General features: G+C 46.1%; 2 protein-coding genes across 4 annotated transcripts in view; one reads left to right on the top strand and one right to left on the bottom strand.

Moving 5' to 3' along the window:
* LOC135906111 (regulatory factor X 4-like) overlaps nt 1–622 on the top strand; it is a 35,101-nt gene extending 34,479 nt beyond the window's left edge. For all 3 annotated transcript variants that reach the window (XM_070525664.1, XM_065437326.2, XM_070525662.1), the window contains one exon: nt 200–622. In XM_070525664.1, the coding sequence (XP_070381765.1) occupies nt 200–242 (43 nt within the window). In that variant the 3' untranslated portion in view covers nt 243–622. The remainder of the gene's footprint in view (nt 1–199) is intronic.
* The window catches only part of alpha-PheRS (phenylalanine--tRNA ligase alpha subunit), an 86,335-nt gene continuing 61,386 nt past the window's right edge, over nt 548–25,496 (bottom strand). The window contains exons 5-6 of the mRNA XM_065437319.2: nt 20,319–20,868; nt 548–835 (exon numbers count right to left, since the gene is read on the bottom strand). Of these exons, the coding sequence (XP_065293391.1) occupies nt 730–835; nt 20,319–20,868 (656 nt within the window). The 3' untranslated portion in view covers nt 548–729. The remainder of the gene's footprint in view (nt 836–20,318; nt 20,869–25,496) is intronic.

The following is a 25,496-nucleotide window of genomic DNA, read 5'->3' as shown; positions in this document are numbered from 1 at the left end:
TCTTTGAAATTTCCCCATTTCTGACAATATTTAGAAAAAATTCAAGGTCCCAAATCAAATGTCTGCTCCATACAGTTGCTAGATGGAATGAGTTTTGTTTATTTAAGCGAACCCTTTTTTTTTTTTAGTGTCCTTGCAGTGCAACCTGCAGGCAGGTGTTCCTTGGTTCAGTATATGTTGTCCTGTGCATATATTGCAGCTGCATCGATGGCCTGCTGCTTGAACCTGCAGTTCACACATGACCCATGGTCACACTCACCTCCTGCCAGTGTTTTCCAATATCCTCAAGTGCTTGCCCTGTGTGTGGCAGTGCACGCAGGGGCACTACCTGACCATAAAGAACTTTGCTACAACGCGAGCAGCTGCGGTGCCCGCTACTGCAGAAACACCAGTGTTGCAATCCAAAACCATCATCAAGCTTGATGTGTGCATTGTGGATGCGCACAGCAAGCATGGCCACCCAAGCACTTTTCTGTGCATGATTACCACGACATGTGACAAAGTGGTCTGCTCAGTGAGTAAGCACCAAAGGGAATGCACAGAAGCATGGAAAATATCAACCTGTTTTATGCGATTCCATCAAAACTCCTTGGTGCTAAATAAAATGTGAAATCTTCATGAAGCCTTGTGAAGCGAGGTTCCTGCCAGTTATTGCACTGAATGTGCTGTCCAGAACTGTCACTGGCTGGAAAGAGCTGGCTCAGTGTGACACCCTGAGACCTGTTGTGCTCAGTGCACGAATCTGCAGAGTGGGCTGCGGTGCACCATGTCCAGGTCAACTCGGGGCCCAACCAGGTCCCGGATGTTGTTCAGTCCGCACTTGATCATGGTCGGCCTGCACGTACAAGTGGCTGCTTGTCCACACAATACTACCACCTACAAGTGGCACCATTTGGCCCAAGAGCCAATTGGTGACACGAGTTCCTCCAAATGCTAGTTAGCGAGCTGCTGGCAGCAAATTCAAGAGGGCACAAAAACTCAAAAAGTCAGTTTTATATATGCAGCCACAAAAGTAACTACTTCCCCAAATTCAGACAGTTCCTCAATAATTTATTTTTATTTGTTGCAAATCCCACTGATATTGGGGAATACAAATTTCTGAGTTGCCAATACACAGCTGCATATAAATTGAGTTTAGGATAGCAAACAGATACCGTATATACTTGTGCAATGGGCGCACCCATGCAAGAGCCACACCCAGAATTTAGTGAAAAAAATCCCCAAAATATACATTCAATAATTACTCATGTATAAGCTGTACCCTTGATTTTTGTGAAGGTTGGCAGTGTTATCTGTTGTCTGGTGCATGAATTCTAAAGCTTTCCTTTTTTTTTTTCAATCAGTGGCAAAACAAGGCAGCCGTGCCGAGTTTTTGGTGCCTCCAGGTAGCAAAAGCACAGCCTCTGAGATTTAGTGGCTGCCTTTGAGATGCTGTTGTTGGGCTGTGGGGCATCACAATTTCTTTCAGCCGGCAGGTGATGCCCTACGGGAATAGCCAGACCCACTACAAGTGAGTACTGTAGTTCTACAAAGGCAAGTACCACCGAAAATACATGCAAAAAAAAAAAGTGTGCAGGGTGTCTACCAACCGGAAAAACTGGGAATTCTCAGGGAATCTATACTTCTATCAGGGAAAATAAGCTGTAATTTTGTTGAAAGGGAAAGAAAGTCGCGGTAGAGAGGAATCGTAACGGATTCTCTTTGACGCCGTGTCGTCCGCTGAAGGGTCGCCAGTGTACCGTCAACGACCGACTTTCTGGATGCCTGATAATTCGAACGGCTTCGCAGCGTCGCCACGTCTCCCATATAGCCAATGTATCAGAAAGTCTGAAAGTTCAGATGCAGGAACACTTCGCCGAAGTTTGTGGACTTTTTGCCGTAACCGCCGGTTCGGAACAGCATTAATCAAAGCCACCACCATCGTCACCATTTTTATTACCTTGCTGCCTCAAACTGGCACTCTAGCACGCAGATCTGCTGGAAGCCGAAGCAATCATTGCAGCAACGCTAGGCCTAGCTGCTTCGACGTTCGCTATTAAGCTTCTTGCCATTCTGTGCCGCGTTTTTCATTGAAAGAAATCGCCGTCAGCAACAGCACCCACTTTACATTTATTGTGCTCGCAATTTCTTTCGAAGCTCGGAAAGCACAACGCTTGGCAGAATGCAGCTCCCGAAAGTCAGCTTCGCCTCGATAGAGAAATGTTACGTGGAGAAGTATACACGAAAGTATTGCGGTAAAGCACAAGCATGGTAAGAAGGCCAATTGTCATCGGACACACTATGTATTCCTTAATATACACGTGTGCACCCGCCATTTCCTATCACAGTACGAGCACAGATATGCCTAATTAGTGTACTGGCAGGCCTTCCAAGCTTTTTCGGACGTGCCTGCGGTGATTTGAGCCCTTAAAGGGCCCCTCTCCAAGTCTGACCATATTGAGCTTAGAAGCGCCGTGCATACTGTGCGCACTAACGATCGTGTCTGCGGAGTATTACATCGCTATGCGCTGTTAAAAGAAAGCTGAAATTTCAAACTCAGTGTCTCTGTCCTTCCCCTTGCGGGTGCCGGGTTCCCAGTCGGAGTCCACACGTAATTGCACAATACGCCTACGTACATGTACTGCTGTGACGTCGCTAGCAGTGACACGCGACTTGGAGAATTATTCAAGGCAACATCCGTTATTTGTGTAATATGTTGCTTCATTCAGCAATTTAAAGTTTACAGAAATGATAAAACATACAGACCGAATGTATGCGTGTTCCTGTTCTACTTCGCACCACTGCAAGAGAGATATACTTTTGTTTCGTCTGCATGTTCCCAGCCTGTACTCAGTGTAGTACTCAGCAGTGTACTCCAACCTTAGTTCTTTTGTTATAAGCGCGAGAAAACATTGGCACAAATGAGCTCGATCCCAGTATTCGCGTCTTGATCTTGGCGCACAAGAAGCACATTGCATACAAAGCTCCAGCACGGAGCGCTTACGAAGCTAGATTTGACACGTAACAACCACTGCACGTTTGTTTTGGAGCAAGACGAACTAAACAACTATCTAAACTGATTCACAACAGCGGGAATCAGTTCACGCGTTTTTATGCAGTTGACACTTTATTGTGTGTTTTGACAGATGCCACTACTGGTTCTTCTTTGTTTTTTTTTCTTGTTTTTGCATTTAAGTCTTAGTTCGTTCAACAGAAATTCTCAAGACCAACATGAACCGCGATGATCCACTTCAGCTGCCGGGTTGCTTCTCCCGGTTTTGAAGGGAAGCGGTACAATTTGATGCCAACATCCCCTTCGCGTTTGTGACAATCCTTAACGCAACAGTATCTGCGTTTGTTCTTTTTGTTCACACTTCTCATGAAAGAGCTGCCAAGAGGCCACGGTGAATCCATTGGAAAATTGGAAAAGCAGGATTTCAGGCGGGCCTTAGTGCACCACGGACAATGGTGAGATGACGGTGAGGGCCTACCCGCCGGTGCTCACCGCTGCTGCTAGGCGGCGCAACATGTACAGGCAAACTTCATTGCAGGGTGCCCATGGGAGAACGCAGGAAAAGAATTTCTCTTGCAGAGGCTAGATGGGGCAAGTGGATAGAGTGTCTCATTTGCCAGTGGCCCTCGCCTCCTGAAATCATGGGTTCGCAGCACTGAAATATTTTTATCTCGGCTATCAATGAACACATTTGAAAAATTCTTGCAGCAGAACGCTCTCTAGAGGGCACGTAACAACTTCCAGCGTATAACCGAAATTTGTTATGTGGCCTGGTCAGGGGCCCTTTAAGGACAGTAAAAGACGTGCATTCATTTTTTTCGAACTGCTAGATTTTTTGGACATTTTTGCGGCCCCTAGAAAAATTTAACATTGACTGTACAACTAAGAGGATGCTTTAAATGGTCCGTGAGGCGAACATGCTGCGAAAGGAGGACGAAAACAGAAACGACCTAGGCATTGAGAAATGAATGGGAAAGGAAGTTTGTTGCAGCTTCTAAATAAACACTAGTCCTTACTATTCAAGTGTATTAAATCGTTTTGTTTATTTTTTATTATGCTTACTAGAGAGTGACAGCATCGAGCGACATGGCATCAACCTGTCTTGACATAAAACGAAGTTCTGTGTCACTTAAGGAATTTTGCAAAGGTACTCATGGAAAACCTGGAAATCTCAGGGAATTTGAAAATGTCAACTTGGTAGACACTCTGGTGTGTCTTTTCTAGGTGTAATGGCTGCACTCCTAATTTTCACCCCAACTCTTGGGAAAAAAACCTGCGGCCATTACCTGACTATATGGTAATTAAAACATGTCACCAAAGTATCAAAGGTCTTATCAGTGATACATACTGGTGCATAGTGACCTCAATGGTGTCTCGCATATTATACATGTGTTGTACTCAGCAAAAAAAACCTATAAAAGAAATCTATATGCTCCATATCCAATATTCCCAGATGAACTAAGGAGTCCCTTATAAAAACGTGTTCCCATATACGGGGGTAATCCCAAAAGTAAGGTCTCCCATACGTTTAGATATAGAAACTACCATTTATTTACTATAATAGCTACATCATTTTGAAGGTTGAAGAATATTTTTCTACATAATCGCCATTTCGGTCTATGCATTTTTGTAGAATTTTAGTAGACGGTGTGGAAGTTTTACAATGCTGATGTCATACCAGCTCACCGCCATGTCCTTCGGGAAGCATTGAACCTCATCTATCACCTCGTTGTCTGAGCAGAAGCACGGTCCAGACAAATGTTCCTTCAACTTAGGAAACAGGTGGTAGTCACTCAGTGCCAAGTCCGGACTGTATGGTGGGTGGGTGATGACGTTCCAACCAAAGTTTTGCAGGGGATCGACAGTTTGACGGGTGACATGTGAGCGAGTGTTGTCATGGAGAATACTTACGCCTTTGCTCAACATTCCTCTTCTCCAGTTATGAATTGCCCTTCCGAGTTTTTCCAGTGTTTCACAGAACCTGTCAGCATTTATTGTTGTCCCAGCAGGCAGAAAGTCGACCAACAGTGCCCCCTTCCAGTCCCAAAACACAGTTGCCATGACTTCACCGGAAGACTGTGTTTGTTTGAATTTTTGCAGCTTAGGCGAAGAGGGATGCCGCCACTGGCATGACTGTTGTTTAGTCTCAGGTGTAAAGTGGAATGCCCAGGTTTCGTCATCCATGACAATCAAATCCAAGAGGTTGTCCTTTTCGTCAGCATAGCGGTGAAGAAATTTGCAGGAAAAATCAGCTTGTTAACATTTGTGGTTTTCTGTCAGCATATGCTGTACCCATCTTGCACACACTTTCTGATATTGCAACTTTCCCGCTCAAATCCTTTGGCTGGTTCAAGTTCAAGTTCAAGTTTATTCTTCTTCTAGTACAGACTCGAAACGTCCTCCCGGGCTAAAAGCTGCCGTCAGCAGCTTGACTTTGGGAAACCTCAGGAACCAAAATGCAGAGGGATTCTCCAATCCTCACGCATGATTTCCTCAACCCTCGTGACTGTCTGATCAGATATTAATGGCCTACCACTCCTTTCTTTTTAATGAATTTCAGTACGACCTGCTATAAACACACTACACCACTTGCAAATGTTCTCGACATCCATGCACAACTGGCCATAGACTTCCGTCAAATGGCTATGAATGTCAACTGGTTTAACGCCTTTTGCATTAAAAAATCAAATAACTGTGTGAACTTCGCACATGGCAGTAGCGTTCAACAGGAGCTCTATTTTGAATGGCTGCCAAGCCAAGGCTGAGAATCCGAGCGAAGTGCACACATGCTTTTTCGGGAGTGGAATAAGCACCACTCGCAACAGTGTGGCCAACAACCATATAACAGTTTAGCTCTGTCCCCAAAAAATAAGATACTTCTTGGGATTGCCCTCGTATCATAAGGTGACCTCATAAGATATATATACATCTGTGATATAGGAACATTTTTATATGGGATCCCTGTATGGTTAATAGGCAATTATTGGATATGGGGCATGTGCACTTTTTAGACAGGGAAGGACCGTAACGTGTTAGTGTGACCTCCTGAAAGATCAAACAAAAGACCCATAAAAAAGGCAGGGTAACTAATGGCTATGCAAAGTGACCTGCCACTCTGTGCAAGGCTGTACTGGTGCAATTTACTGGGACAAAGAGAAACATGCAACAGAGCAGCACTCACTGTTCCCCATTCATGAGCTACAAGTGACCTCATGGTGCCTGGTGCAAAAGGACAATAAATCTCTCACTTACTCTAGCACACATCTTCAGGATGATGCACTATGCCATTTTCTGTAGTGCTAATGGAATAGATCTTCAAGTTCATCTCTAATTGGAAACACCAAGTACATTGCACTTGCATTCATATAGCTAGGTAAAATTGTTCACAGGCACACAAAAGTGAATTCCCATTTCGGAAATATATGTTTACACCACAAACTGTCATGTCGTGGAGGTGCAGAATCAGCAGTGCCAGAACTGTGAGTCACAAATCTAACATTTTACTGGGCGAAGTCATGGCCGGGAGTACAAGTAACACTCAAAGCACAACGAATGTCGTGAATACAGTAATTGTTCCTCTAAATCTCGTCTACGGGTCAAAAGCACCGGCAATTTATAGATGACTCATCATACATTACTGTGCAATCCCTGGAATGTACACCACTATTCACATTGTGCACCCGCTCTGACTAGATAAGATACTTTCGTTGTAGAATTAGTGACAACATTTTGGAAAGTTGCGATGCATGTAAGCACATCTTGCACCAAGTTATACCTTTGTGGTTGTGGTTATCCGGTGAAAAATCAACCATAGCCGAGCAAGCATGAAATTTTGCAACATATTGCATATTTGTAGGCCTTAAACCTCCTGATGAACAGCAGTGTGAGTTTTATAAATTATACCTACTATGGCATAGTGAGCTCTCTAATATGCGACCATTCCTGCTCAAATGGTAAAACATACTGTTGAGCTATGGCTCTCTGAATGCCACGGGCAAGGCTGAATCTAGCTCTGATTGCGTCATGTATGGCATGACAATGGCTTCTTTCTTCTACACAACGATACCAATTAAAGTAAGGCGCGTGGGTAGTATGATTGTGATTGTATTAGTGTGAAACACTAACAAAAAAATTTTTATTTACGTCGGTTTTAGTCAGCAACCCCTTTGAGCCTTTGTAATTTACTTCAAACAAAAAGAAATGAACAAAAAACATTCAAGATGGGTTCACATTCCGATTTTTACTCGCAACCCATAAGAAGTGGTGCGCATTCAATTCGTGTCATGTTAAAATTGTGACAAATAGTCCATTTCCATTAGCATGGATCTGCATAAAAGATAATTTCGGATATAATGGACAAACCTTCCCACTTGATTCTGTTTTTTTCTCACTTGTTCGACGAAATTTTTTAGTGCATAGGGAACAGGATGAGCTTTGCAGAAGACTGGACGAGCCTCTTCTCTCAAAACTATTTTCGCTTCATAGCCCTTTATCAAACCAACTTGACGACTGAACACGTTAGGGTACTTCTGCAGCAGGAGCTTTACTTTTTGCTCTGCTTTCACATTGAAAATGTGATTCCAGTTAAATTAGAGCTGCACAAGCCAGTCGCGCCCTAGTAGGCATGGTTGAGTTCTATGAACGACAATCACTGGCAAAGTTTTCTTTTGACCTTCATACTCGACGCTTACATGTGTCTGTCCTGTCATCTTGAGCGGCGTGCCACCGTAACTTTTCAGTACAAGAAAGCGCTTTGTCAGACCTGGCTTCCGAGGCAGTCGAGCGTAGATCTGCTCGTTGGTAATAGGTATGTCGACATGTTCAGTCACTCTGCCCGACTCGCTTCGCTCGGTGCCAATGGTAGCCAAACAGGCACTGCTCAAAGACGCGATCCCATCCTCATCGCCAGATGATAGATATAGCAAGGCAGACGCACACTGGAGCCAACGAAGGAATGCTCTTTATCCCAGAACACGCGCGCTTATATAGCTTTTGCCGAGGCATTGGCGGCATTTCCAAGACGCTAGCGGCACTTCTGAGATGTTGTCGGTGCGATGACACTACATGCTCTAGATGTATTATTAGGAGCAATTTACAGAGTTGCGATGCCGTTTTGTAGCAGTTGCAAAGTTGTACACTTGGGGTGTTGCTCCAGTTGGTTTAGAGCCCATGTTGACTGTCTCATAATTTTCTCGTGAAAATCAAGTAACTTCTTCAGTAGCAGCCAGCATGGTTCCAGGAAATACTTATCCTGTGAAACTGAACTTTTACTTTTTACTAACAACCTGTTTTCTTCTGTTGACATTGGTTCTCTTATAGACTGCACATTTCTCGATTTCCAGAAGGCCTCTGATACATTTCCCCATCGTCTTTTTCTTCTTAAAGGGGCACTAAAGGCAAATACTAAGTAAAGCTAAAGTGATAGATTAGTGCTCGAGAATCTCTAAGGCGTCAATGTTATTGCGAACAGAGCCTTAATAATCGAGAAATCGAGGTAAATGCAGGACATGATTAGAGACTCCACCGGGACATTCAGGCACTTGCCCGATGACGAAAGCACTCCTCAGCTAAATTCTGTCACTAGTACTCAACTACTCGTTGCAGGAAGCAACCTCGTATTGTATTATAAGATCAAATAAAATGCTACTTGTCCAGTTCCATCTCATAAATAAAGGGAAAAGCAGACATCCATCCATTCGCAGCGATTGCTACAAAGGGAACCCAAACAGGTTCCTCGAAAGAAAAGCCTCAGAGTTGAAGAAAAATTCGTCCTGGTCCGGGACTCGAACCTGGGACCACCGCCTTTCCGGGGCTGCCGCTCTACCATCTGAGCTAACCAGGCGGCTAGCAGATGGCAGGGCGAAGTCGAATTTGCCGACAACACGAAGCAAAGCAAAGTGATTGACATAGTAGTTCTGCGGAAACCCGCAAGGTGGAGAGAAGTAATGAATAAAGGGAAAATCAGACATCCATCCATTCGTAGCAATTGCTACAAAGGGAACGCCTCTTGTATATCCTCCATTATGGAGCCAAAGTCCCCCTCCCCAGCGGTGCGGGACATTTGATAAACCCCCGCGCTGCGGGCAGCCGACGAGGGGGCAAGGAGAACTCCCTCTCAGAGGCGCGGGACACTTAATACCCCTCAAACTATGTGCCTTACTGGCGGGCGCGATGTATACAAACCAACCGGCGGTGCGGTAATGCCTTCCAAGTGTGGAGCAGATTCTGGCATGTGCGTGGTGCAAGAATGCTTGTGTGGCACGGTGTATTATGATTTTCTCCTTCTCACTACTCTCTCCCATTTCCCATACCTTCTAGTAAAAAATAAAGCAGTCTTCTTGATGCGCTTGAAGCGAAAGGACGTCTGTCGTTTTTCCATAAGTTCAAAGTTCTCCGTCTCTTATTCCATAACATTTTTGGTGCCGAAACCCGGGAATAGGGACGTCAAAAGATGGACATCAACAGAATCAAGCGAAAAAGGGCCATGGCGCGAGCACCTACAACGAAGCTGCTCAATGAAGTATCCACCATGGACGGCAGCGCATCAATCGGTGAGCTGGAAGAAAAGACAGATCTTCTTACTCTTAAAGAAGACTCACTGAAAGAGCTAGATCGGGAGATAGAAAAAGGCGTTGAAGATAAAGCTTTCGAAGAGGAAATTGCATGCTCCGAAATGTACAGAGAAAAGATCAGCGTGCCGAAAACAAAGGTACAACGGATGCTACGCGACTTTAGCTGCACAAATGTTTCATCAGATCGCACGCTAAACTCCTCAGATCAAAGAGAATCTAGCGCAAACGATTCGCAGATTTGCCCCACCGTAAAGCTGCCAAAGCTAGAAATCAACAAATTCAATGGAGAGCTTCAAGAGTGGCAAGGGTTCTGGAGTCGGTTTGAGTTGACTATTAACGCTAACCAGAATCTCTCAAATGTAGACAAATTCAAGTACCTCAACAGCTACTTGAGACAGGAAAGGCGGCGGCTGCAGTAGCAGGACTTGACTTGCCGGAAGGCAACAACAATGTTGCTCTCTCGCTATTAAAGGAGAGGTTCGGCAGAAAGGAAGTTATTATAGAAGATCACATGTCACGGCTGCTTAACATCAAGCCAGTGCGTGACTCACGGAATCTCGGTCAACTGCGCAGCCTCGTTGACGAAGTAGAGACAGGTGTACGCAGCCTCACTTCTTTAGGCATGAATGTTGGCACTTATGGAACTTTGTTACTGACCGTAATAAAGAAAGCAGTGCCTGCCGACCTTCGCCTGGAATACCAAGGAAAAAACGAGGCTACGAACAAAGGAAGTGAGCTGGAGGAGTTCCTGCGTTTTTTTAGAAAAGAGGTTGCGACGTGGGAGATCATACAGTGGGCTGAGGCTCCAAGAGACAACAGTGCTGAATTGGTAAAAGAAAGGCGCAACAACAACACTAAAGCGGCAAACATGCCTACTGCAGCAGCACTGCACACCACGATCAAGGACAGCACAGGATGTCTATTTTGTAATTCGAACGGCCATGAGATCGGCAACTGCAACGCAAAGATGTCTGTGGCAGATAAGAGAGAGGTGCTGAGGCGTGACAATCGGTGTTTCCGGTGTACAACAAAAGGGCATGAGGCAAGAGAATGCCGTAAACCTAAGTGGCTCAGGTGTGCGCATTGCAAGGGCAGACATTTAACGACAATTTGTGACCCTGACTTTAGGAGACACCGCAACACTGATGAAACGGATGCATCTTCGTCATCGGTGATTGAGCAAGCCACGGTGTTGAAGTCCTCATCAGGCATGGGAGATAACTTGATGTGCACTGAAGAGCAGTAGTTTATGCTACAGACAGCTCAAGCATGGACAGAGGGTCCACATGAGCGTACACTTGTCAGGCTTCTCCTGGATGGTGGCAGTCAGCGAACCTTCATCTATCGCAACCTATCCGAAAAGCTGCAGTTGAAAGTGCTGGGAGAAGAGGAGCTTAAAATATTTGCCTTTGGTGAGCAATCAGCCATAACACGCACAAAAACGCGTCGAGTGGAGCTGTGGCTCAGAAGCCAGTACGACGGAAAAGGGGTGCGAGTGGAAGCGCTGGAGGTTCCTTGCATCTGTGCAGATATCATGGCTACTCCATCAAATTCGGTTCTACTTCAACTTTCAAGATTTCACTTCCAAGTCGCAGACACCTCGCAGGGCGTCGAAAGCGAAAATATTGACCTTTTGATAGGCGCTGATCATTACTGGGAAATTGTCATGGGATCCACTAAGCGTCTCAGCTCCAGATTGATGGCAGTGGAGACTGTATTCAGATGGACAGTCCAGGGCCAGGTCGGCACAAGGAAGTCAACAGGAGTCTGCTCCTCGGCTGCTGGCGTGATGCGGATAGGAGTGAGTGAACAAATTTACAAGGAAATATCAGCACAGCTAAAGTCTTTTTGGGAGCTCGAGCTTATCGGTATCAAGGAACAAGAGCCAGTTCGTCACGAGGACGCAGTCCTTCAGCACTATAAATAAATCGTTAACTTTGAGAATGGCTGCTATAAGGTGTCGTTCCCTTGGAATTCGATGGTTTATGAGCTTGGCGACAACTACGAGTGCGCGGCGAGGTGTCTTAAAGCACAGACAAAGCGCCTCTTGGATGGAGACTCGTTGATTAGGGAATACGACGCCTGCATAAGAGATTACATAGAAAAGGGCTATGCAGAGCCAGTCAGCAAGGATTACGGCACGTCGGAAGGTCCGGTGTACTATATGCCACATCAAGCAGTTGTTCGTCGCGAAAGCCAGACGACAAAACTGAGGGTAGTATTTGATGCATCATCTAGTGCCAAAAATCGCCTCTCACTGAACAATGTTTTGGAAAGTGGCCCAAACCTAAACCCAGAGCTAAATGATCTGCTGATCAATTTCCGCACTTACAACATTGCCATCGTTGCGGATATTGAAAAAGCCTTTCTCCAAATATCACTATCAGAGGGCGATCGGAACGCTGTGCAGTTTCTCTGGTACGATATGACGCCAAAGAAAGGGGAAGAACTTCCAGCTGTGGTGACCTATCGCATGACTCGCGTGCCGTTCGGTGTCACGTCGAGCCCATTTCTCTTGGCTGCCACGTTGCAACATCATCTTGAAGGCCTGCCGAAACGGTATGCTGAAATTGCGGGTATTCTGCGCAAGCATCTTTACGTGGACGACCTTGTAACTGGGGTTGACAGCCTTGACAGGGGTAAAGTCTTATGCTAGGAATACAAAGATATATTGTGTAGCCGTCCCTGCTTGAGACAAGTGGATGTCGAACGACCGCAATCTTGTCAACTTCTTAGAGAATAGCAATGTGGAGAGAAGGAACACTGATGCTGGACATGCTGCAGCTACAAAGGTTTTGGGAGTAGGTTGGAATGCTCAGACTGACCACTTTGAATACAACCTAACTTCATTCATCGACTTCCTCTCCGCAAGTGCTGACAACAAGAGATTTGTGCTGCAGGTCTCTGCAAGAATTTTCTACCCTTTTGGATTTATTGCTCCCACAACATTATGCGTAAAGGTAATGTTCCAGAAGTTATGGGAGTTGGGAATTGGTTGAGACGATCCCTTGCCTGAGACATTGCAGCCTGAGTGGGACTGCTGGTGTAGGGAGCTTCCATGCATCGAAGAAGTGTCTATTCCAAGACTGATAGTGGCAGACTTTAGAAACGATGATACGGATAAGGTGGTGCATGTTTTCTGTGACGCAAGCCCGAAGGCCTATGGTGCTGTCGCATATATCGTGACCAAGTCTCCGTTCGGCAAGTTGCGTTCGGACTAACAAATGTCAGCTTGGTCATGGCTAAATCAAGAATGGCCCCTTTGAAACGCCTCTCGCTACCCCGATTGGAGCTGATGGGAGCCCTTATTGGCGCGCGACTATGCCACTACGTTGCCAAGGCCTTGGATCTGAAGAGCGGTGCTACCATCCTCTGGACTGACTCTACAGTAGCTATGTACTGGATCAAGGGAAATGCTGCCAGATGGAAGCCCTTCGTGGCAAATCGAGTCTCAGAGTTACAAGCGCTGACAGATCCCAGGGATTGGAGACACTGCCCAGGCTCAGACAACCCCGCTGACCTAATCACCCGCGGCATTCTCCCATCGGCCCTGCGGGAAAGCGAACTGTGGTGGAAAGGACCCCGTTGGCTTCAGGAGGATGACACGTGTTGGCCAACGATAAGTGAGCCGAGCTCGAAGGTTGGGGAGTGCCCAATGGAAGAGCGAAAGGTGACGGTGATGCCGATAGTATCATCGTCATCCATGGCAATTTTTAACGTTGAGAATTATAGTTCATTCAGCAGAGTCGTGCGAGTAACCGCGTGGGTCCGCCGCTTTGTCGACAACTGCCACAACAAAGAAGGAAGGACGATCGGCCCATTACGAGCTGAAGAAGTAATCAGCGCCAAGCTCGAGAAGATGCGTTCAGTGACGACATTTCAAACATGAAGAATCAAAGACCGCTGCACAAGAGCTCTCCTGTTTTGCCTTTCAACCCATACTTCGACAAAGAGGGCCTCATGCGAGTTGGTGGAGGCTTGCAATTCAGTGACAACAATGAAGAGACTAAGCATCCCATCGTTTTCCCTGGCAAGCACCCCCTCACGTCACTGCTCATACGGAAGGAACACTTGAGAATGCTGCACACGGGCGTACGCGATACTCTAGCACAGCTGCGAGAATCGTATTGGATTATCCGAGGACGTCAGGCTGTGAAGAAAATTATCAAGCAGTGCCTCGTCTGTCACAAACAAAGTTGCCCTCCAGCTACGGAACCAGTAGCACCACTTCCAGCTGACAGAGTGACAAAGGGAAACCCGTTCGACATCGTTGGCATCGATTTTGCAGGGCCCTTGATTTGTCAAAAGTCACGCGACAGCAAGAAATGCTACATCGCTATCTTCACCTGTGCTGTGACACGTGCCGTCCACCTTGAGCTCGTCAGCGACCTGTCGACTACAGCCTTCCTCTTGGCCTTTACGCTTTGTGGCACGCCGTGGAATTTGTTCGAAGGTGTATTCGGACAACGCGCTCACATTCAAGCATGCAGCCAGGGATCTAAAAGCAATGTTCATGCTGTTGCAAGTCGAGGAATTGCAGTCATACTTTGCCGGAAACCAGATCAGATGGATTGAACGGTGTTGCACCTCAGGGCGATCCCTCCGTTAGCAACCAGTTTGTTGCATTTGTAGGCGATCCCACTGCTAGCAACCTGTCTCTCGAAGCTCGAACCGACATTACTTATTGGGTAGCGTGGCGTTGTCAGCGAGCTGCAGGCATCCGGTAGACCATGGCGACCGAGCAAGGGCGAGACGACGTTTTGCTAGTGCGAAACTTGCACTGTTTATTCAAAGGTAGTTGAAAGAAAATAAGAAGAGAATGAAGTATGAAGTATATATCGGAGCCCCTTAAATAGGCTCTCTACAATTGTGTGGGTGGGATCTTGCTTTCGTCGATGACACGTGACAGGCACAGAGAGAAGGCCCCTCCTCCTGCAATACCAAGCACGGGAAGGAGAAGTCGATCCTCTTTTCGACGAATCCGGGGAGAGCGTCGGGTGAGTGACCTCTCCGGTAGCATGGGGATGATGCAGCACCCACGGGCCCCGGCCAAGTTGAGGGGAAGGGGATGTCGATCCTCTTTTCGACGGATCCGGGGAGAGGGTCGGGTGAATGACCTCTCTTCGACAAATCCGGGGAGAGCATCGGGTGAGTGACCTCTCTTCGACGAATCCGGGGAGAGCGTCGGGTGAGTGACCTCTTCGGTAGCGTGGGGATAACGCAGCACCCACAGGCCCCGACCATGAGAGGGGAAGGGGATGACGTAGCACCCACAGGGCCCTTGGCGTCCGGCCATACCTAACAATGGGCAGTCTTGGTGGGGTGGATTCTGGGAGCGGATGGTGCGATCTGTGAAAGTAGCATTGCGAAAGGTATTAGGTCGGAGCAGCTTGAGTTTCGAAGAACTGACCACCGTTCATACCGTTCATGAGGTGGAGGCCGTGATCAACTCATGCCTTTTGACTTTCATATATGATGATGCTCAAGAGCCAGAACCACTGTCACCGGCTCATTTCCTTGTCGGAAGAAAGTTGACCCTTCCTCCACACCTGCTGCCGGACGAAATTCCTGGCGGTGGCATGCATCTCTCACGACGCTGGAAGTACCGGACTGCCATGGCCGACAGTTTTTGGAGACGGTGGCGGAAAGAGTACTTATTGGAGCTCAGATCGGCACATATGTGCCGACCAACGACATCGAGTGATCTGAAGAAAGGCGCATCGGTGCTCCTGAGGGAAGACCGCTTGAAATGCCACATGTGGAGAAGACCGCCAGAATTAAGGAAACATTTAAGGGTAGAGACAGCAGGGTGCGGTCCTGCAAACTGGTATTAAGTGGGGGGTGAGGTGAAGCGACCGATACAGCTGCTGTATCCCTTGAAGGTTGTGGAGCAATGAGCTGAATAATAGTTCGTTCATCCGGGGGAGGTTGTTGTATATCCTCCATTCTGGACCCAAAGTCCCCCTCCCCAGCGGTGCCGGACATTTGATAAACCCCCGCGCTGCGGGCCGCTGACGAGGGGGCAAGGAGAACTCCCTCTCAGAGGCGCTGGACACTTGATACCCCTCAAACTACGTGCCTTACTGGCGGGCGCGATGTATACAAACCAACCGGCAGTGCGGTGGTGCCTTCCAAGTGTGGAACGGATTCTGGCACATGCGAGGTGCAAGAATGCTTGTGTGGCACGGTGTATTATGACTTTCTCCTTCTCACTACTCTCCCCCATTTCCCATACCTTCTAGCGAAAAATAAGGCAGTCTTCTTGATGCGCTCAAAGCGAAAGGACGTCTGTCGTTTTTCCATAAGTTCAAAGTTCTCCGTCTCTTATTCCACAACGCCTATCAGCCTATCAAGAACGCCTATCAGTTCGATATAGAGCATGATTCGATATAAGCCTGCTAAATAATTGGATGTCATAAAAGCACACACCATTTATAAAATCACTTTATTGGTGAAACTAGCTTAGTTTCGCGCGAAGTAGTCCTGCATTTTCTTCTGGTCTGGCAATTTCGCTGCATGCGACACGCACTTCTCCACATTGTCGAAGGAGTCGGAGCAGCTGAGGCTGCAACCTTCCGCATTCGCCCAGGAGCACCGGACTAGTGCGAGCGCACCAATCACTTCTGAGGACGTGGGCATAGGACCGTCATTGCTTCCCTCACTGTGTCCTCTTTCACTTGTGCTCGGTACAATGTTCGCAATGTAGTCTTCGTTTTCAGGCTCTCCCGTGGTCGCGACCCCATCATTTGCACTCACAAACTCGACCACCGTTGATTCGTCAACAGCTTCCGGAAATTCTGACGGCTCGCTCCACACATCGGCAACACCCGCAATGGCTTCGTCGCATTCATCAGAATTTACAGTCATCACTGAGCACGTGGAAGCCAGCACAGCTGAATAAATTTCGGATGAACCATTGGTACACAGCCGTGCTACGCATCAGGCACCGCGGGCACCGAGTCACTAGTTTGGTCACTTTAACCCTAATTTCCCCCCTAGTCTTCAAGATCGTGCTGAGAGTGCTCCGCGGAATCTTCCATGCTGTGGGGACATCCGACTTCTCACCGTGTTTGACCCAATTTATGATTTCGAGCTTCACGACGAAAGGTGAATTCTGCCACTTCATTACGGCAACACTGCAGGAGAAGGCCTACAAGGCACACACATTATGAACCAGAAAAGCAGCGAGACAACTCGCACTTTTGCCATGTTGCACGACGTGGGCACAAGAGCCTCTGATTGGCTGTCTGAGCAAGCGCTGCGGGCGAGCCAGGATCATTTTTCGCAGGGGGATGTCGATGGCTTGTACGAGGCGCGCAGTCACGGTAGGGATAGCAGTTGGATCGAGCCACGCCGCCGGGTTTTCCCGCCACCGCGAAGGAAAGCAAACTTCTGGGGGCACTTTTGCGTCGCTTGATGTTCGATATATCGGGAGTCACTGCTATTTTTGTTTGATGTAAGCATAATTTTTGCTATATACACTCATTGTAACTATACCGTGTCTAGAAATTGTTCGATATATAGAATAATTAGATGTAAACGGGTTCGATACGAGTCGAAATGAGTCGGGTTCGACTGTATGACATGCGCTGTGAAGAAACAATGTACTATGAAGAGGTGATATACTAAAATATGTTGCTATAAGTAGTGCTGCTGCCTCACCAGGGCCCTTAAGCACAAGAGCCCAGAGGCATGTGCCATACAGGTTGCTACTATCGCAGCATCAGCCTGTGGTGCAAGGATGTGCTATGAATCTTGTGGGTTCGTAACACGCAATAAATCGACATCTTGCAAAAAATTTAAAACTGACCCATGGTGAAAAATGGGTTCTGCTCAAAGAAACAATACTGGATGAAGGGGAATGCGGCATCACTGTGCCAAAGGAAAGCACTTTTTTCATTCAGCTTCTGCTTCGCGACATTCCATCAAAACGTGGAGAACGGTCAGTCTCTCACCACACCTACCACAGAGGGGAGGATCACCACCAGACAGCAGCTGAGGATGAGTACCATATGTGTGTCCTATTCTCAGTCGACAGAATGTGACATCAGTTTGTCGTGCTTTTGTTACCAAAGGCCAATTTTATACGTGTGGCTTAGTTAAATGTTAGGGTATATACGTCGCAACTTCTCTGCTGCTTCATCGTGCCTAAAACTCCTGCCTTATATATCACTAATACGACCTAAACTTGAATACGCACCATCTATATGGGACCCAGCGCACGAAAATCTTGTACCTTCTATTGAACTTATCAAAAATAACTCCGTTTGCTTCATCTTTTCAAATTACTACTGTACCGCAAGTATCACAGCCATGAAAACTAACCTTTTTCTCCCACCTTTAATACCTCACCGGAAAATTAGTCGCCTCACTCTATTCCACAAAGTATATCATCATGTCATGCTACACAATGATTTTATTTCACCATCGGAATACATCTCCCATCGCATTTATCATCGGCACAAGGTCGGCCTAAAAAACTTCAATACTAAAGCTTTTTTCAGTCATACCTTCCCTGAACTAACTTTTAAGCAACAGATCGCATAGATAAGAGATGTTGTCTTGAATAATTCTTGAAGTCACGTGTCACCATGAGCGATGTCACACTGCGGACACGATTACGTAGGCGCACAGGCGCTATTATGTCACCGTCCGGCTTGGTGCATGGCGGCCGCGAGTGAAGAGGGAACCAACATTCGGATTGAAATTTCAGAGCTTTCCGCGGCACGTAGCGATGTAAGACTTTGCAGACACGATTGTTATCACACAATGTATGCTCTGCACTTGTCAGCTCAAAATGGCCAGACCTGGCGAGGGACCCTTTAAACTTCATCTCGTTTTTTTATGTATCAATTTTTTCCTGCACGAAAATCAATAAACCTTCAATATGCTGCCAACTTTGTATCCTTACTGAACCTGTATTAACCCTCACTTTAAAAGGCAATTGCACTTCAGTGCATTAAATTTTTGTTTATGCTGATTGTAACAAATCGCAGTAGTATTGTAAGAAACTACTTTGCCGTAACTATGCCTGCCTTTCCTTGCTCCTCTCTCTCTCTACCTCCTGAGAACACATGCAACAATGTGGAAGGCAGGAAAACACCTTGTATTTATAAACAGTGGATAACACATTAATCAAAAGAAATTAAAATATTGCAGTGAAGTCAGCAGGTTGCATCTATTCCTGCGAATGATTGCATCCTTGTAAGAGTGGATGGTTCTTGCATGTCCACAGCTAATCAAGTGTACAGACATATCACGAGGCATAAGCCATACCCGACAAGAGAGAAGCGAAGTTGCTTATAAGTTTACATGTACTACTGCAAAAATCCATATAACCATATTCTGTCATTACTGCCTCTATAATTAAAGCACCATGTAACTTGCAAGATATACAAAGACAGCATGACATTTGTGTATCTGAATCTTATTTTTGTTAGATTGTGAGATGCAGCTGCTTATTGATTTATTCCATGGTGTGATTTAATGGCATGCATGTGCAGACTCCCCAAAATTCTACTCGGCTTAGCTCACGCATGCTCAGATAGCCAAAATTTTAGTCAGCCAAGCTTGCTCCGACACATATTCACCAAAATGCTACTCAGCCAGGCTCACACGAACTCAGCCTCATGGTTCAGTCCAAGTCTCGATGAGCTAACGCTTGAGTTTGCCAACCTACATATACATTACATGACACTAAAGTTGTGACCAGTGCAGTGCATAAGCAAACAGTATATATGAGTCCGTGTTGCATCGAATGAAAATAAGGACAATTGTGCATATTGCAGGTTTAGTGTTATAGAGTTTAGTTGACCAGGACAAGGAGGTATGCCTCATGTCGATCCAACAAGTATACGAGATCTGCATCATATTTTTTGCCAATACAGTTGGCTATGTTGGCCATTACTGGGTGACCACATTTTGTGCATTTCAACACCAAGTTGAATAAATGACCATGGTTCAATATATAAAAAGATGCTTACGTCAATGCAAGTATAACAATTAGAACATTACTAACATATGCGCATAAAAAGATGCACACAGATGCTAAACACATGTACAGACAGAATTGCACTTCAGCTAAGTTGGCCGCAATCCATTGCAAAAAATGCATAGGCCGACACTGCAATGAGGCCACACACGGTAACCAAGCAGTTACCATGAGGTAGCCACTATGGACGCTGGTGCAGTCTGCAGCCGGCCACTTAACCACTCTAGACAAGTGTGTTCAGTCTGGACTTGTACTTAATCACACTTTTACTGTCTATATCTTAAGGGGTCTCTACGCTGACATGACGACACCACTTTTTTTGCTATAGTCACGGCATGTGAAAGAGCCTTTAGAATTGAGTAAATACTCTAATCAGAGATTATGAGCTATGGTTATTGCTTGAAAATCTTCCTCAGGCAAGCTGAAAATAGGTGTTTTCGACAGGAGATGACATGTGTTCAACACATTCACTATCCCCTAAACTCTGCCATAAGGGTCAGGTGCACGCATGCTGACTGAGGAAGTTCGAATTTTCTGGCAAAGGCCAATATTAGGATCAAAATATTTAAAGTTCACTCATATAGAAATGCATGGACACCATTCAGGACCTGTTATTGAGATCAAATTAAACAAGAAATCGAACTAACTGACTTTGAATTAACAGACATACCTGCAAAGTATCTTACAGTTCAAGGTTGTCTGTCTTTTGTAAATGTAACCAAGCCTGACGCACAGCACTGGGAGGATTGTGACACCACTTCACCTTTCGAGGGACAGCCCCCAGGCAATGCAACGAACGTCAGGCGGCAGCCCCATGGGTTGCAGCATTTCTGGGCGGAAGAGACCCGAGTTGCCCACTTCGACCCAGCGACCAAGGCCTGGGTGGAAGGCAAAGACCTCCATGGAAGGCTCTGTGTACGGGTTGTAGGCTGGCTTGAAGCGCACCCGCTCCATGCCGAGATGCGCAAAGAAGCCCCCAATCAGTGCTTGAAGATGGCCCAGCGTTAAGCCCCGGTCGGCCACTAAGCCCTCGACTTGGCAGAACTCAGCCAGGTGTGTAGCATCCAGTGTCTCATTACGAAACACCCGGTCAATGCTGAACAGCTTGCAGGGCACAAAGGGGCGCTGCTGGGCCAGTGCATACAGCATGCGTGCACTCACGGCTGTCGTGTGCGTGCGCAGCAGGTTCTTGCGTGCCTCGCTTTCTAGCCATGGGCTCTGGTAACCCTGCGACCCATGACCCCCTACTGAGTGCACCTGTTTGACAGCCTCCACGTACGATGACACCGGCAGCCGATGGCACTCGCTGGGTTCTGCGAAGCACAACAAAGGAGTGCTAAGCTGGTGTGGTTGGAATATTTCTTATAGGAGAGACACAATACTGAAACGCAAACAATGCACACCTTCTAAAGAACGCCCGCTCATAAATATTTTACCTGAGCATGTACAGTAGAACCTCACTGATACGATCCCATTATGTACGACTTCCCAGCGCCAACGTTTGCGATTGAGAACACAAAAAAATAATCTAATTGAGTTACACTTATTTTTTGCCGGTTCACATGTTCCTGGAAAACACAATTTTTCGACACCAACATTCTATACATACATTGCCAAACTATGATTGTATGATACATTTTCTGGCCACTAGATACCATGTAAACAAGAAAATGCACAGGGTGCGATAGAGAGCAGTAGCTGCCCACCGTGGCAGCTTCACCGCAATACTCACCCGCCAGTCTCACACAAAAACGCCAGCACGCACTCAGTTTCTCATTCTGGTACCAGTATATCTTCTCTCAGGTCGTCGCATGCAATATTCACAGCTACTGCTGCCAACTCTAGTAACATAACCATCTTCACTTATCTGTTTCACAGCCCGGTGCCGTTGGAAGCATACTGCATGTTTTTAATAGGCAATGACCTAAACATGCCGCCGTTTCATGCTGCAGACTGCGATTTTAAGATAGGTTTTCCGGCTGCTAGATCTCGTGTAAACAAGGAAAGGCATGAGGCATGTGCAATTGAGTACAGTAGCTGCTCGCGGCATCCGCTTCCCCACTATACTCGCCCACCCACCTCATGTAAAAATGACACTGTGCACTCAGTTTCTTATTACGGTACCAGCAAATCTCCTCCTGGTTTGTTGCAGGCCACATTCATAGCTATCGCCGCCAACCTCATTACGATAAGCATCTTCACCGTTATGTCATACAGCACATGGAGTTCAGTGCTGCTGAAAGTGTACTGCATACTTTTAGTAGGTGATAACCCAGATGCGCCGCCATTCCCTATGCTGTGGGCAGCGCAATTTGAGCGTCACATTTCACTCCGGCGGTATCTGGCGTCGCCCACTAGCTTTTGTTTTGGTTTCTTGTCGCCGTCCTAAAACACGGCGCAATAGCAAAATAACAAAATGCGTCTCAGGCTGCCAGAGCCCCACCAGCTTGATGCACAACGGCATCTCGTGCCACAATGATTTGCACAATGTTTCGCGTTACGCAAGTGCCAACTACAGTTCAATCTGTCTAATTTGTTTTACTTCGGATCGTACGTTTTTTCAGTTAGTACATTTTTTCCCACATTTTTTTTCTCAAGTAAGCACGAATGAGGTTCTACTGTACATTCTCTTGCTCTTGCATCCACTCAATTTGGCGGGCAATCACACTCATGCTTCCGTTAGTGTGTGTGCACCAACCTATGCCACTTGCAATGGCCATTCCAGTCACTCACCAGAATTTGCTTGTGTTTGCACTCATCAACCTATGTTACAGACACCACAAGACACAGTGGCTATGGCATTCTGCTGCCAAGCACAAGGTTGCGGGTTCAATTCCCAGACGCAGCAGCCATTTCGATGGAGATGGAACACAACACACTTGTGTACTCAAATTAATGTGTGCATTAAAGAACCTTAGGTGGTCATAATTAATTCAGAACCCTTCACTATGGCACCTCTCATAGCCCCAATGTTGCCTTGGGACATTAAAGCATAGAAACCAATTAATTAGACAGCTGAGGGGTGGGGGGTGGGGGGGGGGGGCATGACCGTGCTGCTCTAAGCATTTATGTGCCAGAAACAACGCTGCACTATAACAACAAAGCAGCTGTCATGCATACAACACAAAGGAAGGTTTTCAAGAAGCATGTACTATCTGCGAGTTTTTGGAACTTTTTGGAACTCTTTGGCACAGTGGAAAGCACAGACCTTTCCAGCTAACAGAGGTCTGCTGCTCTCATCTATCAAGACACATATCGACACGTAAATTTGTTTATTTTATTTTCGGGGGGCTGCATTTTGCCCACTAACAACTTAATGTTATCGTTCAGCACAAGATGTGCCTGCATAAGTTTGAACTTACTCAAATGTTAGCGTTCATTTCATCTGTTGTCTATGTTCTCGCCAAACCTTGTGTACTAAGAGTGTATGAGCGACGTGAATAGCATTGCCCTTCCTGGAAGGTATGCGATATGCTGAAACCTTCGACAAGTGATGTGTAAAAGCCAATTCACAGATCAGATTTTGATGTTCGATGAGTGTGCTCACTATTGTCACTGTGCTACTTGTTCTGCTGGGCACAGGTTAACCCAAAAAACAGTTTCGTGACTTGCATTGCACCACTGTGGTTGTTCACTGTTGCTACAATGTGAAATATCAACTTACAGGAAAAGGAGGAAATCCCTCAGGGCCCTCATCAGCTCCTTCTTCATGATTGAAAAGATATGCTTTGCGCTTACTACAGGGAAGACATCCCTGTGAACATTCCGTACATTTTCCCCTTGTCCCATTTATAAGCTTCACCTTGTGAACAAAGGGCCCTTAGAGTCCCACAGTGCAGTTTTCAGTCTTCTTTTTCGTGCTTCTCCTTCTTTTAGTTGCTACTTAGTTGCTACAGCAAAGAAAAATATCTTAAAAGGGCAGGATATTGTGGGTTTGGCCAAACAGAAGATTAGGCTAGTTGGTACTGACATAGCAAGATGTACTGTAGCACGGTAGGCATGGCAAAAGAGAAAAGAAACGCAGCATTGATTTGTCTTTGTGTTACCTAGCTTCGTCATGTGTCACGTCTATCGCACTATGGTACATCATATTATTGCAGCTTTAGCACAATATGTCCAAATACAAAGAAGTAAATTAAATTTAAAGGTTAAATTCTTGGGTTTTATGTGCCAAAACCATGATCTTATAAAGCACACCATTGAGGAGGACTTCATATTGATTTTGCCCACCTGGGGTTCTTTAAAGGGACACTAAAGGGCAAATATTAAGTGAAGCTAAAGTGACAGATTAGTGCTCAATAATTTCCAAGGCATCAATATTATTGTGAACAGAGCCCTAATAATCGAGAAAGTAATGTAAATGCAGGACATGGTTACAGACTCCCCGGGGACCATTCTAGTTGCCCGATGACGAAAGCACTCCTCAGTTAAATTCTGTAGCTAGTACTCAACCATGCATTGCAAAGAACATCCTTGTATTGTATTATAAGTCGAAATAAGACGCTACTTGTCTAGTTCTATTTCATTTTTGAAAAAAAGAACTTGAAATTACCCTTTCATTTTTGCTCGACTCCGTGCTACCCATGCTTTCGTGTTTCAGTAGCTTCGCTATCGCATAGTGGTGCGCTGGTTTTGCTGCCTCGCGAAACTCGCACAAACTTCAAGTAGCAGAGAGTGACACTTCGATGTGATGTCACGGGGTTGCCCAAACAGTCTACGCCACTTGACCAATAAGCAGCTGCAGCAGCAAACGCACCACTCTGTCTTGCCTTGGTGCCGCCATCTGCTGGGCGCCGTTTTACTCACCGACGGCAGCAAAGGGTGGTGATAGCATATGCAACGTCACCACTCCCCCGGTTGGGTGGCGGCAGATTTGAATTTCAAAAAAAGGTATTCGGACACACCAGATACAATTTTCTCGTAAACTAAATCTTTTCTTGGCCTGAAACAAGCGCTGCGAGGTTTCTGAAATGGTATTTAAACAGTCCATATTGACTGAGTATTTGCCTTTAATGTCCCTTTAACATGCACCTAAATAAGTACATGAGCATTTTTGCATTTTGCTGGCCTATATTTAGCACAAGCCTGCACAATGAGTATAACCTGTATATTTGGAAGCTAAAGTGGCCAAGACATTTCCTTTGGTTAAAAACAGTGTGACCTTTTCTTTTTCTTAGCCTCTGTTAACTCTTCTGAAAAGTCATGCGATCTTATAACACTGCACATAGCTAGGTTTATTAAAATGTGAAGCACAGTGAAACCTCCCTAATTTGTACAATCAAGAAACGATTTTCTGGATGCTCAATTTTTTGGACAAGCCCGATAATTTGAATGGCTTTGCGGCACCAACACAGACTAATAGAGTCAATGTATTTCACGTAATAGTTCTGCAGAAACCCGCAAAATGGAGAGAAGTAATTAATAAAGGGAAAATGAGACATCTACCCAAATGAAGCTGAGTGCTACAAAGGAAATCCATACGGGTTCCTCGAAAGAAAAGCTTCTTAAGAAAAATTCGTCCTGGTCTGGTACTCGAACCCGGGACCACTGCCTTTCCGAGGCAGCCGCTCTACCAAACATAGCACTTAGCTACATTTGGGTGGATGTCTCATTTTTCCTTTATTAATTACTTCTCTCCACCCTGCAGGTTTCCACAGAACTCTTACATCAAACTTTTGCCTTTGCATGTGATTTGCTGATAAATTCAACTTCGCCTGCCGTCTGCTAGCCACCTGGTTAGCTCAGATGGTAGAGCAGCTGCCCGGAAATGCGGTAGTCCCGGGTTCGAGTCCTGCACCAGGACGATTTTTCTTGAACTGCAAAGCTTTTCTTTCGAGGAACCCGTATGGGTTTCCTTTGTAGCACTTAGCTATGTTTGGGCAGATCCACCTCGCGTGCAAGAGGACCATGGTTCAAATCTCGGTGCTGCAAAATTTTCCAC

The sequence above is a fragment of the Dermacentor albipictus genome, chromosome 9 (assembly GCF_038994185.2).
Source record: "Dermacentor albipictus isolate Rhodes 1998 colony chromosome 9, USDA_Dalb.pri_finalv2, whole genome shotgun sequence".
Classification (NCBI taxonomy): domain Eukaryota; kingdom Metazoa; phylum Arthropoda; class Arachnida; order Ixodida; family Ixodidae; genus Dermacentor; species Dermacentor albipictus.
This window is presented reverse-complemented; position numbering and strand designations above follow the sequence as displayed.